This window comes from Neovison vison, chromosome X, assembly GCF_020171115.1.
Source record: "Neovison vison isolate M4711 chromosome X, ASM_NN_V1, whole genome shotgun sequence".
NCBI lineage: Eukaryota > Metazoa > Chordata > Mammalia > Carnivora > Mustelidae > Neogale > Neogale vison.
The window spans coordinates 100,219,683-100,239,186 of record NC_058105.1 but is presented as its reverse complement, the minus strand read 5'-3'; the positions used below and the strand labels follow the sequence as shown (position 1 = coordinate 100,239,186).

General features: G+C 37.8%; 1 protein-coding gene across 1 annotated transcript in view; it reads left to right on the top strand.

Annotated features, from left to right (window-relative positions):
* The window catches only part of CFAP47 (cilia and flagella associated protein 47), a 515,984-nt gene that overhangs the window by 60,079 nt on the left and 436,401 nt on the right, over nt 1–19,504 (top strand). Inside the window, exons 13-18 of the mRNA XM_044235156.1 lie at nt 734–920; nt 1,018–1,114; nt 9,365–9,581; nt 9,881–10,122; nt 15,853–15,983; nt 18,688–18,810. Of these exons, the coding sequence (XP_044091091.1) occupies nt 734–920; nt 1,018–1,114; nt 9,365–9,581; nt 9,881–10,122; nt 15,853–15,983; nt 18,688–18,810 (997 nt within the window). The remainder of the gene's footprint in view (nt 1–733; nt 921–1,017; nt 1,115–9,364; nt 9,582–9,880; nt 10,123–15,852; nt 15,984–18,687; nt 18,811–19,504) is intronic.

The following is a 19,504-nucleotide window of genomic DNA, read 5'->3' as shown; positions in this document are numbered from 1 at the left end:
TTACTTTTGGTTTGGGAATGTCTTATGTTGGTTTTATCCCAGAAGCAACTCTTTTTTTTTTTTTTTTTAGTAAGATTTTATTTATAGAGAGACACAGCAAAAGAGGGAACACAAGCAGTGGGAGAGGGAGGGAGAGGGAGAAGCAGGGCCCTGGATGAGCAGGGAGCCTGATGCGGAGCTTGATCCTAGGACCCTGGGATCATGACCCAAGCTGAAGGTAGATGCTTAACCTACCGAGCTACCCAGGCACCCCCCAGAAGCAATTCCTGAGATGTATTCCTACACAGTGTTCTTTTAGGAGAAACAAGATGAGGGAAGCAGGATAGGGCAGGGGAGGGAACTGTGAAATGTTGTCTTTCAGGTGAGGCTTACACTCACCTTGAGGCCTAGGGTCTCTTGAAGCATATATTGTGCCTCATAGATGTTCCTACTTTGAGCCAAAGGGGCTTCTCTCTCTCTCTCTCTTTTTTTTAAGGGCTTGTCTTTTGTGCTGTGTATCAGCCTTTGATGGTGAGCTGTCCTTGGTTGTGGTGGGGTGGGCACGCCACCTTGGTGAGGTCTTTGAGAATGGGGTCTTCTCAGCAGAAGGTAATTTTATGTAGATCAGTGCACCATTCTTTGTAAGTGGATTTGAGTGTGGTAGCAGCAGCATGAGCTATGGGGAATGTTGGGGTTTGCCAGTATATTTTCTAAAACCTTTGGCCTCAATTAGTTATTATTATGATTTTAATAGGGAATGCATGTATTCATGTAACGATACAGACATAGGATTACAGCCAGCATCGGGTCTAAAGTCACCCTCACTCTCAGAAACGGAAATAGAAGAGGAATTGTGTTCAGGAAAGTGTCTGATCAAACCTAACCAATTACTAAATACCAGAAATACAGACTCCAAGGAGACGAAGGCTCTGAAAAGAAAGGCATGTGCAATATTTTATATTTCATTGAGTCATGAGAATTCTTAAAATATCTTTTGGTAACATTCAGAATTAATTTTGGAGTAACATTTTTCCACAGGTTCTCAAAGGACTTAAATCAGAACCATCCACGCCCCATGAAAAACATGATTGCAGCTTAATTTTGACGCCAAAGCAAATTCATCAAGTAATTGTTGGTAAGAATCTATAAAAAACTATTAAAGCCTTTGTTTTTTTTAACACAGGTTTATTGGAGCATGATTTATATTCCATAAAATTGACCTGTTTAAAGTATGCTAGTCAGTGAATTTTAGTAAGTTTATGGGATTATGCAACCATCATCATAATTCAATTTTAGAATATTGCCATCACCCTCAGGACTCTATGTACTTACTCCCAATCCCACCCCTAGCCCCAGGCAACTGGTAATCAATTTTCTCTCACTGTGGATTTGCCTCTTTAGAACATTTCATATAAAAGGAATTGTACAATATGTAGTCTCTCGTATATTGAAGCTTTTACTTAGCATAATGCTTTTGAGGTTCATCCAGTAGGTATAAATAGGTATAAATATTTTCTTTTTATGTCTAAATAGCATTTCATTTTATGGTAGTACCACATTTTGTTTATCCATTTACAAGTTGATGGACATGAGCTGCTTTCAGTTTGAGGCTATTGTGAATAATGTTGCTATAAACGTTCACATATAATTCTTCAAGTGAACATATGTTTTCATTTCTTTTGGTTAGATTCCTAGGAGTGGAATTGCTGAGTTGTATGGTAAGTTTCTGTGTAACATTTCAAGAAACTGCCAAAAACTTCCCAGAGTGTACCAAGTTACAGTCCCACCAACAGTGCACGAGAGTTACGATTACTCCAGGTTCTCACCAGATGTTATGTTCTGTCTTTCTTGATTATAGCTGTCCTGGTGGTGTGAAATGTTCTCACTGTGGTTTTGATTTGCATTTTGCTCGTGACTAAGATGTAGAATATATTTTCATGCATTTAAATTGACATAAATGTATCTCTCCTTTGGAGGAGTGTCTTTCAAATTCTTAGCCCAATTTTTAATTTGAACATTTGCCTTCTTATTGTAGAGTTGTAAGTATTGTTTATGTATTCTGGATACAAGTCCTTTATCAGATAATATGATTTCCAGAGTCTGTGGCTTGTTTTTGTTTTTTAGTTTTTAAATAGTGTTGTTTAAAGCACAGAAGTTTTGGGGCGCCTGGGTGGCTCAGTGTGTTAAAGCCTCTGCCTTCAGCTCAGGTCATGATCCCGGGGTCCTGGGATCAAGCCCTGTATCGGGCTCTCTGCTCAGAAGGGAACCTGCTTCCCCCTCTCTCTGCCTGCCTCTCTGCCTACTTGTGATTCCTGTCTGTCAAATAAATAAATAAAATCTTAAAAAAAAGGATAGAAGTTTTTACTTGAAGTGAAATTGAATTTATCGATAAAAATTTTTTTATTATAATTTTTTTCTTTTGTAGATTATGTTTTTGATTTCATACCCAAGAAATCTGTAGCTAACACAGTGTCACAAATACTTTCCCTTGTTTTCTTCTAAAATGTTTATAATTTCAGATCTCACATTTAGGACTACAGTTCCTTTTGGATTAATTTTTATGTATATTGTGAGTTAAGAGTCTAAGTTCATACTGTTGTATGTGGCTGTTCAATTGTCCTAGCACCATTTGTTGAAAACATTGTCATTCCTTATTGAATTACCTTACCCTTGTTGAAAATCAGTCAATCATATATATCAGGGTTTGTTTCTAGAGTCTCCGTTCTGTTCCACTGATCTGTATGTCTGTCCTTATGACAGATCTACACTGTCTTTGATACTGTCTGTACCTTTAGAGTAAGTTTTGAAATTGGTTAAGTGTAAATCCTCCAAATTTGCTCTTCTTTTTCAAGATTGCTTTGGTTATTATGGGTATAAACTGGATTTTATTAAGACCCACTTTGTCTTGCTTCTGGATCTCTTGCTTGCCCGAACCAGTACTGAAACCTCAGGTCATGGTGTTGACCATCTCTGGATGTTTGTCATTGAGATAATTATTGTTTTGACAACAACCCTAGGCATGAGTTAAGAGACAAGTGACAGGGGTGTGTGGGTGTCTGTCTTTGGCACAGGTCGTAATCCCAGAGTTTGGGATTGAGCCCCACAGTGGGCTCCCTGTTCAGCAGGTAGTCTGCTTCTCCCTTTCCTTCTCCTCCTTCCCTGCTTGTGTTTCTGCTCTCTCGCTCACTCTTTCTCTCAAATAAATAAATAAAATCTTAAAAAAAAAAAAAAAAAGGAAAAACAAGTGACAATTCCCTTGCAGTGGTGTTGAACAGTTTCCTTTCCTAGGTCATTTTAATCAAGCCTATTAAAGGATGATTATTGTTAAAGAAATAGTAGTCTGTACTAGTCTGAAGAGGAAGTTTCCATTTCATTCTAGGCAGGATTAATAGGTATGGATGTGCTGATTCTCCCTCTATTGGAGAACCCAATGCACACAACACCAAATACCTATTCTTTTGTTATCTAGACTAAAGGTGGTAGGCGAAGAGGTGCAAGGTCAGAGGAAACACAGTGAGAAGTGCTTAAATATCTGGGTGGTGATGGTTTGCTCTGGTTGGTCGGTGGCCAAGTCTTAGATCAGTGAGGGCTGTGGGAAATGCCCAAACTAGGATCTGGCTCTGGGGAAAGTGACATGGACTGGCTTAAAGAGTTGGATTCTCCCACCAGAGCTAAACCTCCTTGCCACACCATGACAGTGGGGCCCTTGGGCTTGGCAGACTGGGAACTCATTAGTTCATTGCTTGTCTGGGGTTGTGGATGCAGTTCACTTCAGGTTAAATGTCATTTACTGTGCTTCTCTTGTGCCAGGCATGTGATAGGTACAGGGAGGGCTTTGTAGTCCCATGGACTTAGGTTTCATTATTGGGTGGTTCATGCTTTGTGTCTTCCAAATTGCTGACTGATTAATCAGATACACAAATCTATACAAATTCAAAAGGAGTAAAGCTAGAAGGCTATGCCCAGTTTCTCTTCTACAAATCCTCTACCAGCTTCTTTTCCTTCTTTACCTGGTATCCTGAGTATTTTAATAATGACCTTTTTCCTGGGGACAAGGCCCCTGTGTGAGTTTACAAGGTCAACAACGGTGATGGTAGGAATTTTGTATCACTCTCGTTTTTATACCTTGAAGGTGTTTTTTGAACCTCTGCACAGAACAGGGATTGGCACTATCAGTGGAGATTACAATTTCAGAAAATTTTGCTCTGTATTTATATTTTAGAAAGTGAAGTGGAGATCACTGGGGGTCTCAGTTCGTTCAGAGTCTGACTCTTTAATTCACCTCAGGTTATGATCTCAGGGTCCTGAGGTCAAGCACCACATTGGGGTCCAATGCTGTACTTAGAGCCTGCTTTAGATTTTCTTTCTCCCTCTCTTTCTGCCCTTCCCCGGCTTCGTCTCTGTCTTTCAAAAAAAAAGTGATTGTCAAGAGACACAGTAGAGGATTTGGAGATTAACTGAATCAGTTAGTGAAGACTGTTAAAGAGGGGTGCCTGTGTGGCGTTGGGCAGCTGCCTTTAGCCTGGGTCATGATCTCAGGGTCCTGATATCGAGCCCTGCATTGGGCTTCCTGCTTGGGGGGTTGGGGGGTCTGCTTCTCCCTTTACCTCTGCAGCTCCCCCTCCTTGTGCTCTCTTGATTGGGCACACATGTGCTCTCTTGATAAATAAATGCACTCTTTAAAAAAAAGAGAAAAAGAGAAAACTGTTATACAGTTTGGGTTACATCGGATGTTGTGCAAAGAGTATTGTTGCTCACAGTTAAGTGTCTGCCTTTGTTATGATCCCTGGGTCCTAGGTTCCAGCCCCACGTGGAGCACCCTGCTCAGCAGGGAGTCAGCTTCTCCCTCTCCCTCTGCCCATCCTGGACCCCTGCTTGTGTATGAACTCTCTCTCTCTCTCAAATAAATAATTAAAAAAACCTTTTTAACGATTTTATTTATTTATTTGAGAGAGACACACACAGGGAGAGAGGGACCACAAGCAGAGGGAGAGGGAGAGGGAGAAGCAGGCTTCCCACTGAGCAGAGAGCCGAGTGTGGGGCTCAGTCCCAGGGCGTTGGGATCATGACCTGAGCCGAAGGCAGACACTTAACGACTGAGCAACCCAGGTGCCCTGGAATAAAATCTTTAAAAAAGAGAAAATCATAAGAAAGGGAAAATGCATTTACAAGTACAGTACAGTAGTAGGATGAGGCACGCATCGCCTTGTCTCCACCCGAAGTTCGCAAAGCTTGATCCTGGAGTGACACCAGCTTCTTGCTTCTCTACCCAGAAATATGGGAAGCCTCCTTCCAAGTGCAGAGAACCAGGGAAGGCAGATCACCTTTACCTATTTCTCTAGTCACTTGTTCTACCTGACCCCTTTTATGGAGTTCTAACACAGTTTCAGGAAAAACACTGGCAAGTGCTGAGCTGCCAGTTACCTGACAGTATGAACTCCCCACCTGGAAGAACTTTCAGCACCATGTATAGGGCCCTTTTCCATTCTCCACTTCGAGCTTCTCCTTAGTGCTGTCCTGCCCTGCCCTCCCCACCCACCCCAACATACATCCATGTTCTCCCAGATCCCTTTATCCAGGGGTGGGGGGAAGGTTATTATTCAGTGGTCCCTGGTCACCTCCCACTAGTGAAGGGCCCTGCTGCTTTGGCGAGAATCCCTTCCCAGAGCCATTCCTTTTTTGCTCTTCATTTTTTAAAAAAGATTTTATTTATTTATTTGACAGACAGAGATGACAAGTAGGCAGAGAGGCAGGCCAGGGGGGCGGGGGGAAGCAGGCTCCCTGTTGAGCAGAGAGCCTGATGCGGGGCTCGATCCCAGGACCCGGAGACCATGACCTGAGCTGAAGGCAGAGGCTTTAACCCACTGAGCCACCCAGGCGCCCCTTTGCTCCTCATTTCAAGACCTATATGAACAGGTGTTGAGGTGGGGAGTATCTGGATCAGAAAAGAGCCTTGCTGTTCCAGCTTTCTCTAGATCTTTCCCCAGCCTTCCCTTGGCTTCTAGTCATTTGGTGCTTCTTCCTTACTTTTAAATCATGACACAAAATATGTGTTTATTGGAGGTGGTGGTGCATAAGTGGACCCATGTAGTTCAAACCCTTATTGTTCAAGGGTCAACTGTATTATCTAATTTTCCTTGAAACATTCTCTTTGGCTGACAAGTTATTTAGAAGTGTGTTATTTAAGGGCGCCTGGGTGGCTCAGTGGATTAAGCCTCTGCCTTGGGTTCAGGTCATGATCCCAGCGTCCTGGGATTGAGCCCCGCATCGGGCTCTCTGCTCAGCAGGGATCCTGCCCCCCACCCCCGTCTGTTGCTCTGCCTACTTGTGGTCTCTTTGTCAAATAAATAAATAAAATATTTTAAAAAAAGAAGTGTGTTATTTAATTCCAAGATTTATTCTGCTATGGTTTTCTAGTTTGATTTCATTTAGTCAAAGTACACACATGTATGTATTTAATTCTTCTAGATTTTTGAAGATTTGTTAAGTGTGACCCTGGATGTGATCCCTTTTGTTGAAAGTTCATGTGACTTGAAAAGAAGTATTCTGCTATTGTTGGATGTAGTTTTCTTTAAAAGTCAGTTATATCCCAATTAGTTAATGGTATTCATTTCTACTAAATCCTTAATTGCTTTTTTTGTCTAGACAGTCTGTCATTTATTGACAAAGGTGATTGACATCCCAAACTGTAATTGTAGATTTTGTTATTTCTCCTTTTAATTCTGTCAATTTTGTTTCACTTATTTTGAAGCTCCCTTGCTTGTGCATACACGTTTAAGACTGTTAAGCTTTCTTGGTCCTCTTTGTCCCTGGTAATTTTCTTTGCTCTGAAGTGTAGTTTGTCTGATACTGATCTAGCTATCAAAGCTTTCTTTTGTTTAGTCTTTGCATTGTTTATCTTTTTACTTGTTTCTACTTTTGACTTATCTATGTCACTGTACTTGAAGCAAGTTTCCTGTGGGCAACATACAGTACTTTTGCATGCATTCTCACAATCTATGTTTTTTAATTGGTGCATTTGTGTCATTTACATTTGATATAAATGTTGTTATATCAAGACTTTGAAATGTTATTCAAGATTCTTTGTTTTTACTTTCACAAGTTTATCTTTATTTCTCAAAAGTTTTCAAAGGTCTGGTCATGGTTTTGTTTGTTTGTTTGTTTGTTTTATTTGTTCTGTTTAGATTTCGCTGAGCTTCTAGTGTGTGAAAGTTTACTTTTTTCCTACATTTGGGCATTTTTCAGCTATTATTTTTTCCCAGATATTTTCCCAGTCCCCTCCACCCTTTACTTTCTCACTCTGGGGCTCCTTTTACATGATTTTTAAACCTTCTGCTTTTGTTACACAGGTGTCCAAGACTCGTAATTTTTTTTCAATCTGTTTTCTTTCTGTTTGTCAGGTTGGATAAATTCTGTTGACATTTCTTTAGGTTCACTTACTTTTCCTTCTGTCCTCTCATTCTGTTAATGAGCATATCTAAGAGGTTTCTATTTTACTTACTGTATTTTTTAATCTTAGAGTTTCTATTTAGTTCTTCTTTGGGTATTCACGTTCTTTGCTGAAACTTTTTCTTATTTCAAGAGTAATCATAATTGCTTATTTGATCATTTTTATAATATACAAAGGAGAAAGAAACATCTAGAAAGATACATAATGTTGTTATTGTCATTAGGGAAACAGAATAAAACCACAATGAGATACTACGGTAAATCTATTAAAATGGCTAAAGTTAAAAACAAAACAAAACAAAAAAACTCAAAACAAAAATTCACCATTTGAGTTGTTGCCAAAGATGTGAGGGATCTGGGACTCTTATACATTGCCAGCAGAGTGGAAAATTATACAACCACTTGAAAAGAGTTAGGCAGTTTCTTACACATCTGTACATGCATTTGCTGTATGATCTGTGCATTCCACTCCTAGATTTTTGTCCAAAAGAGATGAAATCATGTGTTCAAACAAATACTTGTGTACAAATATTTTAGCAGCTTTAATTGTAGTAGCCACTACGTACAAGCAATCCAGGTGTCATTCAACAAGTGAGGGAACAGTCATTTGTAATGGACTACCTCTTTGTAATATAAAAGAATGGATGACTGACACCTGAAACAACTTGAATGAATCTCCAGGGAATTTGTAGAGCGAAAGAAACCAGAGAAAACTGTACATGTTACATTATTCCACTCTTAAAATTATAACTCTAAAACATGTGAACTGGTCTACTGTGACATAATGTACATGAGTGAGGGTCTGGGAAGGGGGGGTACTGAGAATTAAGGAAGGAGAGAATATAAAGGGGCACAAGAGAGCTTTGGAGAGGTGGTTGTTCACTCTCTTCCTTGTGGTGATGGTTTCATAGGTGTATACATGTCAACACTTAAATTCTACACTTTGGGGCACTTGGGTGACTCACTCATTAAGCATCTGCCTTCAGCTCTGGTCATGATTCCAGGGTCCTGGGATCAAGCCCCACATCGGGCTCCCTGCTCTGTAGGAAGCCTGCTTTCTCCCGCTCCCACTACCCCTGCTTTTGTTTCCTCTCTTGCTATGTCTCTCTCTGTCAAATAAATAAAATCCTTAAAAAAAAAAAAAAGAAAAGAAATTCTACACTTTAAACATGTGCAGCTCATTGTATGTCAGTTACTATCAAATCCAGTTGTTAAGAGACATAGAAGACTTATAATTATTAAAATTGTATGATATAAAAAATTCTGTTATTTTAAAGGGAAAACTTTAGGGGCGCCTGGGTGGCTCAGTGGGTTAAAGCCTCTGCCTTCGGCTCGGGTCATGATCCCAGGGTCCTGGGATCGAGCCCCGCATCGGGCTCTCTGCTCTGCAGGGAGCCTGCTTCCTCCTCTCTCTCTGTCTGCCTCTCTGCCTAGTTTCTCTCTGTCAAATAGATAAAATAAAATAAAAATTTTTTTTAAAAAAAGGGAAAACTTTAAACTCCCCTCATGGTCTCTCTCTCACTAAAGAAAATAAATAAATCTTAAAAAAAAAAAGGGAAAACTTAAGTATTGAGCAATGGGAAAATTACCATTTTCTGTAAATTCTGGATAAATGAACATAAATGTATTGATGGAAGTGGAGAAGGTACTGGAGTATGCAGATTCGTATATTAAAATGAGTTATGAGTTTTAATAATTTTTCAATACAATTTTCCATATAACTAGGATATATTTATATTGAATTTTAGCCAATAATCTCCAAACACCAAATTATGGGCATTTAGGTAACAATCTTGGTTAGTAACTTATGATATTATAAGAAATATTTTTTTAAGTTCTGTTTTTTATAAATTAATTGGTGAAAATATAGTATGGAAATTTAAAATTACTGAATACATTAACCAAAACTAAACTTATTCATTTTTCATTTTTTCAGGGCCCTCTGTCCTTAACTTTGGTGATATTTGTGTGAACTCCACAAATACTCGTCTACTGCATGTTATTAATATGCTACCTATGCATATTTTGATCAACTTAGATATTAATTTGGAAGAACTTCAGAAAACGAACCAATTTTCATATGTGATTCCGCCTACAGCTAGTACTTATATATCGATGGTATTTGAATCTCCCACCATTGGAAAATTTTGGAAGTAGGATTTATTTTTGAATTTCTGTATGCTAGAATCAAAATGCCCTTTTGTAGAATATGTATTTTTTTAACTCAGTAATTGTTGAATATGTCATGTTTTGTCTGCAAATACAGAAACTATATGTGCATCAATTTGTAGATTTGTAGATTGATATTTCAGTCATAAGTATTTTGATGTCTTTCTTACTAAGGATTAATTGTGGGCGTTAGTCAATAATATATGCTTTTTATATGTAACTGAATTCTGTAACTGCAAATAGCTATTGTCAATGAAGTTTGACTGCTTTTGCTGTGTTACAGGTCTTTCACCTTTACAGTGAACAATATACCTGGTGGCCATATCCTTGTTATGGCAGTTGTCATGCCAGTAAAGCTTGAGCTGTCTTCTAATGAGCTAGTACTGAGACCACAAGGCTTCTCCGTGAAAACATGTTTTATGGGGACAGTGGGGTTGTATAATCATCAGAATTATTTTGCCAAATTTGAATGGCAGCCAGTAATCACACAAAGAGGAATGGCATTTTCTATTCGTCCAGCTAAAGGTAACAGTTTATCCTATTTGTTTGATTTAGATACTCATTTATTCATGTGCTCAGGCAGTACTCATTTATTGAGTATGAACTGTATAATGGTACTAAAAATAGAAGCAAATCAGACATGGTCATTGGGGCATATATATTTACATACCTAAATATGTAAATTTGATTTGAAAATATGGATCCTGTATCATGGCTTTCCAAAGAAATAGAAGCAATAGGAAATGTAGAGAGGGAGAGAGGGAAAGAGGGAGGGAGGAGATTAATTTTAAGGAATTGGCTCAGACAGTTGTGTGGGCACTCAGGTAGGCTGTCAGACTGGAGACCCAGGAAGGGATTGATGTTGCAGACTTGAATCCAAAGGGACTTCAGTTTTTTCTCTTCAGGCCTTCAGTTTATTGGATGAGATCCTTTTACATTATGGGAGGTAATCTTTACTTAAAATCTACTGATTAAAATGTTCATCACATCTGAAAAATACCTTCACAGCAATATCTAGACAGAACAAAGAAGTGGGTACCATAGCTTGGCCAAGTATAGCCAAGTTGACAAAATAAATCTTCACAGATATTGATGAACAACACAGTATTGTCTTGATTAGTTTTAGTTTGATAACGGTAACAGGATATGATTCAGAATAACTTATATTTTGTTGGATTGTGAATCATTTTAGAAGCATTCACAAATTCTTTATAATCAATATTTAATATAGGTAATAAAATCCAGTTAATAAAATTAAAAACTTAAAACTGTCATTTAAGGGACACCTGGGTGGCTTGGTCATTAAGCGGCTGCCTTTGACTCAGGTCATGATCCTGGGGTCCTGGGATCAAGCCCCAAATTGGGCTTCCTGCTTAGCGGGGAGCCTGCTTCTCCCTCTCCCACTCCCCCTGCTTATGTTCCCTCTCTCACTGTGTCTCTCTCTGTCAAGTAAATAAATAAAATCTTAAAAAAAAAACCAAAACCCTGTCATTTAAATAAGTAATTTTTTAACTAATAGAAAATAATCTCTGATTTACTGTTTTTAGTGGTTCCAAATATTTGTGAAGTGTCCTGTTAACCTTGTTTCAGCTGTTCCCCAGAATCTATAATTCCACATTATGTGCCTGCCATAAAACTGAGTCCTGGAAATTGCTAAAATGTTATCTAGTAGCCTGTCAAATTCCGCAGACATCATTGTGATGTGCTCTGAGGACCTCATGAGGACAGAAGCTATCATTTAAAGAAATAAGGTGGCAAGTCAGAAGTTGAATGATGAAGGGGCATCTGGGTGGCACAGTGGGTTAGGTGCCCTACTCTTGATTTGGGCTTGGGTCGTGATCTCAGGGTCATGAGATTGAGCCCCATGTCAGAGCGTGGAGCTTGCTTGAGATGGTCTCCCTCTCCCTTTGTCCCTACTCCTCCACACCCCTGTCCCCCAAGCCCACTTGCATGAATTCTCTCTCAAAAAAAAAAACAAAAAAAAAACAACCAAAAAAGTTGAATGATCTATATAGTATCTTTTTTTTTTTTTTTAAAGATTTTATTTATTTATTTGACAGAGAGAAATCACAAGTAGATGGAGAGGCAGGCAGAGAGAGAGAGGAAGGGAAGCAGGCTCCCTGCTGAGCAGAGAGCCTGATGCGGGGCTCGATCCCAGGACCCTGAGATCATGACCTGAGCCGAAGGCAGCGGCTTAACCCACTGAGCCACCCAGGCGCCCCGATCTATATAGTATCTTTATTTTATGTATATATATGTTATGCCTTTTCAGCTAGCTGGAAGGATCTATATTTTTGTATTGGCAGTGACTCATGTGGTGGTTTATAATCATCTGAAGTCTTTTTCTGCTTGAAAGGAAGTAAAACTTTTGGGTTAGATAAAACTGATTGCAAAGTTAGTCTTAGCTTCTTTGAGTTTTGTGATCTTGAGAAAAGTACTCTAAAAGCACTAGTTTCTTTATTTGTAAAATGGAGAGACTAATACATCTCATAAAGAGTAAATGTGTGGAAAACTCCTTCCGTAAAGACTGGCAAAGAGTGGTTGTCAAAGAATTAAATAGTTACATGGTTATGAAAATTTTCTAATTCTGTTTGGACTTTTTTCCTGAAAATGTCCTCAGAGTAGTGATAGCCTCACGTGCGTCTAGCCAGCCATCTCCGGTATCAATTACTTGTTCCCTGCTTCTAACCTTTCTTTTTCCTTCCCTCCTTCCTTCCCTATGCTCTTCCCTTCTTCCTTCCACTCTTTCCCTCTTTATTTCTAATTTAGGAATATTCATCATTTGGGGTCTAAATAGACTATATTTCCAATCACAGAGAAGTACTGGTTTATAGAAATCTTGCCATAGATATATATTCTTTAGAGTATCAGTCATTTCCAAATCATGATTTTTATGTAAGTCCACTGGTTGTAACAGGGAGTGTTACAAATGAGCTTCAGCGTTAATTTAAATTCATTTAATTTTAGTGTGGATATATTCATGGATCTATACAGTGGTAAAGTAGTACTGTACCTTCATTGGGTTGGAAATCATTGATACAGCCATACTTAATATTTTTATTAATGTGTATTGATTTAAACAAATCCCAGATTATAATTTATTGAGCATTCAAGTTATACTTCCATCAGTTTCTGGCCAATTCATTTGACCAGACTCTTTTTTTATGATTAGCACTGGTAAGCCTGAGTCCTGCCTTGGTACTAGAGAAAAACTGAGTGAATAATCAGACAAGAGAGAGAGAATACTTCTGCACATTTCAGAGATTCTGGATAAACCTTCTCTAGTTGAAAACAGGCATCACGTTGTGGTAGTTACATTATCTACATTTGTTACAGGTTTGGTTAAGCACATGATCAGGCACGGAGCGTGTCTGGAAAGCATGGTGCTTGGCACTTTTCCTTTTATTTCTCCATCCTAACCAGGGCGGAATGGGTGGGGCTTTCCCCTGGTGCCTGCTGTGGAAATGTAGTGATGATGCTTGATTTGACAAAAGAGAAGTGGATTTATAATTATGAACTTGAATGCTGGTTATGCTTCTCCTAATTGTTAGAATTCTTATTTTTACAGGGGTGATTTTAGTGTTTCAGTTTTTTTGGTGGCTTATGACATTGTCTATATTTTTCAATCAAAGCACAAAACACAAAGACATTTAATTCCAAATACAATGTTTTTGAGCAATACCATTAGGCTTTAAGTACTTTTGAATTTTTTTTAGGACAAATAATAAAGTACTCAAATCTATTTCACGTAGCATTGAAGAAAGAGCATAATTTATATTATATATGTGGGATTTTCTTATGTCATTTTCCTTTTGTTCAGAATATTCATGTAATTATTACTCAGTTTTGTTTTGTCTCTTTGTTAAAACAGAAAGTAACTTTTCCTTACGTTACTTTTCTTATATCCCTTTTGCTATATTAGCTTTACATTCTGAATAATACATTTAATGCTGTCATTGTCTATATTTTTGTAAACTAAAGTGAGTAGTTCTAAATTAAATTTTATGTTGTGATTGTGCTTTCTCCCTGAGGTGTCATATATTTTGGATTTGGATTTGGGTCATGGATATTGTAGAGGGTGAGTCTAAGAGTGGGTTGGTATGATGCACCTGGGTGGCTCAGTTGGTTAAGCATCTGCCTTCAGCTCAAGTCATGATCCCAGGACCGGGATCTAGTGCCAGGATCTAGTGCCACATCAGGCTTCCTGCTCTGTGGGGAGCCTGCTTCTCCCTCTCCCTCTCTCTTTGTCCTTCAGGGATAAATAAGTAAAATCTTAAAAAATAAAAAAAAGAGTGCATTGATCTTTTCTAAGATAGAATTGGGTTTCTTATTTGACTTTTTTCTTAGGTACTATTCACGTTTGTGCTTTTTGTGTTTTCTCCATGTTGTCTTTCATCTGACTAAACTGTTGAATCTGCTCAGTCCTCACACTTGGCTTCAAGCAGTTTGCTCTCACTGTCTTTTGGTGAAAGACCCTTGGCCATGTATAGAACCTGCCCTGCCAATCCCAGCCTTGCTCAGTGTGGCTGTCTGGTTTATTTCCCCTGCTTCCTGATAATATAATATTCCTGGAGAAAAATATATAGCCGTGCTGATAGAAGGGAAGATAATTACCTCAAGCTGACCCTTCCACATGGATCTATAATCCTGTGCTCCTCTCAACTCTTAGCATTCTTGGATGTCTTTATAGATCGTATTGGATCTGCTTTGTCAAAGTTACTTCCAATCAAACTTTTTGATACTCCATTCTCTTCCAGCATGGTCACTCGACTTTTATACTCCCCCAGGCTTTGTCCTCCTGCAGAGTTTCTGCTCATTTTTCACAGTTCAAATGCCATTTTATATAATGAAGTTTCCTCCCCTTCCTTGGGCTAATTTAGGATCCCCCTCCCCACTCTCACTGTGTATTTGGTATGTCATCTGTAGTTATTTGTTCATATCTGTATGTTATTGTAATAGATATTGCTAAGTCTATAACTGATATCCATTCCCCTAAGATGACCCTTTTTTTCCGGGGGGGGGGCATTCGTGTCTAGAAATCTCTTTTTTCCCCAGCTTTTCTTGACAATGAGATGGGGACAGCGGTTTCTTTTAGCTCTATCTTCTGTCTTGGTGCCAGGCACTGTTTGAAATACTTCTTCATATATGAGCTTCTTTAATCCCTACAATTCTCTACAATAACATACAGCTGTTATCCCCATTTATGTCTGAGGAGGCTCTGTGACATATGTTAAATAAATTTCCCAAGGTCTCAGCTAGAAAATGGCAGAGCTGAAATTGGAACCATGGATTTTGACCTAGAATTTGTGTTATTTTTTTATTTATTTAAAAAAATATTTTATTTATTCATCTGACACACAGAGAGATCACACGTAGGCAGAGAGGCAGGCAAAGAGAAAGGGGGAAGCAGGCTCCCTGCTGAGCAGCGAGCTTGATGCAGGGCTCAGTTCCAGGATCCTGAGATCATGACCTAAGCTGAAGGCAGAGGCTTAACCCACTGAGCACCCAGGTACCCTGAATTTGTGCTTCTATAACCGCTATACTATGATATCTTCCTACATGGATGAAAGCCAACATAGTATGGAATGGTAGTAGGAAGCTAGAAGGATCATTGCTCCTTGAAGGCATCGTCATCTGGCTAAGGCAGTCCTGGAATACTAGTCTGTGGCCTTCTGATGGCATAAGATGAATAAAACTTCTAAGTCATTCTTTCCATTAAGTATTATTTTCTTACTCCAAGGAAAATGATGAATTTAAACAGATGAAGCAGCTCACACCAAATATGCCTGATACTTCCTGGGTTCTCAATACATTTGAATTATAAAAATGTGTTAATTACTAATAGTTACATCAGAGGATATCAGAGGTGATATCGCCAAGGATGTGAACATTTTAAAACAAAAAAGCCTCTGATAATTGTAATTCCTTCCTCTGAAAACTGAATGAGTGATGTTAACAGCTATGTCAGAGTGTTGGGAAACATATGAGGGGGACATTTTGCTAAATATGCATACTTTTTATCAAATATTTTGTTCTGCCTTATAAAATTGGAAAATAAGGTATGTGTTTTAGATTTTAATCCAACTCTGTAGGTCTGTACTCACTTGATAATCTGTAGCATTTCTGTATATTTTGAGTTTAATATAAATAATTTGTTATAATGTCATTATATTCTTATGCTGCTTCTTATTTTGGACTTTAAAATGTATATAATTAAAATGTGGTCAATATTTGTTCTTTCTAAATTCTCTGTAGGCACGGTTGAACCATACTCTTCATTGGAATGTGAAGTAACATGGCTGCCGGGTTTCAGTTCTCCAGAAAGGGGAGAATTTGTTCTTCACGTCAGTGAAGGAAACACACTGACACTAAAATGTGTTGCACATGTAATGATTTCCTTTAGATATGATTTTTATTTTGAGGGCTCTAAATTGGTTGGGTGTATATATATATGTGTGTATAGTTGACTATATGTACTATGTTAGTAAAACTCATTCTGCTTGCAGTATTAACTGAGTTACCATTTTCTTGGTGCCACTTCTCTATCATAAATGAAGACTTTGCTAAAAAAAGTGTTATATTACCTAAAATTAACTCACAAATCCAAGATTTTTGTGCCAGCAATACTAGATTTTCATTAGAGCCTCTATAAACATACAATACCGTGGAGTCACTTGAAATGAAATTATTTTATTAACAGAAACCAAGGAAAAATAGAGAAAATTATATTTTTATCCTATTGTATTGTTAGAATTCTAGTGGTAATTAATAATGCAGTATGAAATGGTCCACATAATTTATATAGCAAGGAGATACGGGAAATTCCAATTTTATAGAATATACTTCTTATAATAAAAATGAGTAAAGTTAAGGCTGCAGCATGTAATTTTAACTTTGTTTTTGTGGTAGAGTCCAGAAGACCTTAACTTCATACTTCGTAATCACCAAGAATCCACTTTACTTGTGTATGAAATTTTCCTCCCAATATTCTCAGTAATTTAACTCAAGCCAGTGCTGTTTTACTGAATCTCATCTGTGTCTCTAGGCCATGATCATGCTTTTAAATATTTCAGCTATGAAGGAGCTCATAGCCTTAAGAGATAAGAGATTCACCCACTTTAATGATGGCAGTAGGTTCATTCCTCTGCTCCAGACTTGAAACAAGCTGGACCCTACTGCTTTTCCTATGTTTAAATTACTTGCTCTTCTTTTCAAAAATTTCTACTGAAGAATAGGATACATACGGAAAAGGATACATATTATGACTTCTGTATCATTCAGTCTTTATAGACTGATAGCATCTTTGTAATGTACACCCAGATCAACTAGATCAAGAAGCAGACTAGGACTAGCGTCACAAAAGAACCAATCTCCTCATCCCCACTTCCAGTCCCTCAGTTTCCCTCCCAGAGTTATCCGCATCCTTACTTTTAATGGCATAGATTGATTTTGGTTTTAAACTTTATATAAATGTAATCAAAGCATATGTTCTCTTTTATGTCTTGCTTGTTTTGTTCATCATACTGTTTGTGGACTTCATCTATTCTGGTACAAGTGGTAACAGTATTCATTCTCATTCCTGAATAATATTCCATTGTGTGACTCTGCCATCATTTTTCCATTATACAGCTGATGGGGATTTGGATTGTTCCAGATTCTTAGCTACTGTAATAATGCTTCTCATAACATTCTTACAGCTGTATTTTGGTGAACGTGTGCACACAGTTCTTTAGCTGTTACTTACGTAACTGTGTTTGATGAAGTTAGTAATATAAATCTGCCTACATACTCACCCCATGTGTATTCTTTTCTAACAGGTAGAAGATGAGAATTTAGTAACTTAGACTTTGCATTAATAATAGATATCATTTATTAATTATTGTATATCAGGTGGGATGCTAGATGCTATTCATGCATTATCTAATTTAATCTTATAACAGCTCTGTAAGGCTGTACTAATAACTCAGTTGATGGGTGAGGAAATGGAGGATTAGAGTGAATGATTAACTAATACAAGTTCATACATGCAGTGAATGCCTTGGGTTGAATTTATATCTAGATCTATTTGCCTCCAGCATCTTTGCGGTTACTTACTGATCAAATTTACTTTCTGCTTTTCCTATACTTGGATTGTTAAGAATTAAAGTCCGAGATATCAGAATAATGAATTGGATCATTTTATGGTAAATTTTTGAGGTCCTCTGAAGTTAAATGAACTGTGAAGTGTTTCTCTCAGGAAAGTAAAGCTGGAGGAACGTGAAGTGATTAAAGACAATGTTCATTTAATGTTTGTCCTTAATTTATGAAGGACTTACTTGACCATTTTGTCATCTTTTAGCTTTGTTTAGAAATTTGTTGTTCTGATTACCCAAGTCGTGTTCTTCAAATAATTATAAGAATGTATTAAAACCTCCCAAGACAAAAAATTTATCATAGATAAAGACAGCAGGGTCTGGTGTAAAGAGCACTGTATAAGGAATTGGAAAACTTGGGTTCTAGTTCCCCTTGGCTATTGTTCGCCTTCCTGTGAAATGGGAGAAGTGGATAATGTCAGCTTTTTCAAAAAACTGTTCCATGATAAAGTAGTTCTGTGAAGTGATTTGTGTGTAGGTAAGGAGGAGGAGTCCTGCACCTAAGTAACTCTGAATCACAGTGAACCACCTCCCCATTCAGAGGAAAGCAAAGTGTGTATTATCAACACATTAAGTGTTAGAAGGCTAATAGTAAAAACAAGCCTAGATAATCTCATTTGACACAATATTTCCCATGCTGGGGGACTCTTTCCTTGTGCGTAACACACAGTCGAACCCTGTATGTAGTTGGATAGATGATCTCTAAGATCTCCTACATGATTCTCAGTCCTGGATTTACTTCCTCCATAGAATTGTCTTATTCCCTTTGCCTTCCTCAGTTTAGGAGTACAGTTTAGTGTTCCATTCTATTTTCCTTTAAGTACATCATAACATCTGATAACCTTTCATGTTTTAGAGATTTCCATGAGGCTGCTAAAATTTGAGTCATTTAGAAGGGGGTTAGAAATAGTTTACTATTATTTCTATTGTATCTTCTCTCTTCTCCTTTTATTATTAGCTTGGTCACACTAAGGTCGTATTTTTGGAGCCAAGGATCCTCTTCAGTAATAGCCCTCAAGGTTTAACAACTTGGAGGAAAGCCATTCTTCACAACGTAGGACAAAACCATGCTTATTTCAAGGTAATGTAGAATCTTGGAATCTTATTTGGATCGGATCACATTATATTTTATGCCATGAGTGCTGTGGTGTTACTACTTTAGTCTTTATAAGTTGACGAATGCTAATATTTGTATATTTCATGCAATACTTAGCCAAGTACATTTCATCTACTTTGTCCTTTTAATTTCCCACAAAAATCATTTTTTCTTTCTTCTACCCTTAATCTCTCTTCTTACCCCTTTGTGTCTTCCTGTCATTTTGTCTTTTTGAAAAAAAAGAAATAATTTGGAAAAAAGAGCACTTTCAAAAATATCCACTGTTGCTATTACAACTCCATATTTGATGACATACTTTTCCTCTTCTTGTTTTTACTCTACCATCAGGAATTAACGGTAGAAACTGGGACGTAGAGCAAGAGCCTTATAAAGATATTCTATTTATAGTTGTTGCCCCTGATTTAAATTACAAGTGGTGATAGAATATTTTGCTGAAAAATATATTAAGATCTCCCAATAGTGAGAATAGATAGAGGTCAGTGTTTGAGATCTTTTATTCAAGCTTTATATCTACATGTCTTCTGCCCAGACAAACGCAGATACCCTTTCCTTCTGTTGCTTCAAAATTAGCTCTGAAGTCTGTTTGTTCCCTCATCCCCAAAATACCTTAACCAATTTTCCTTTAAATTGTTCTGGCTTAAAGCATGGTAGATAGTTC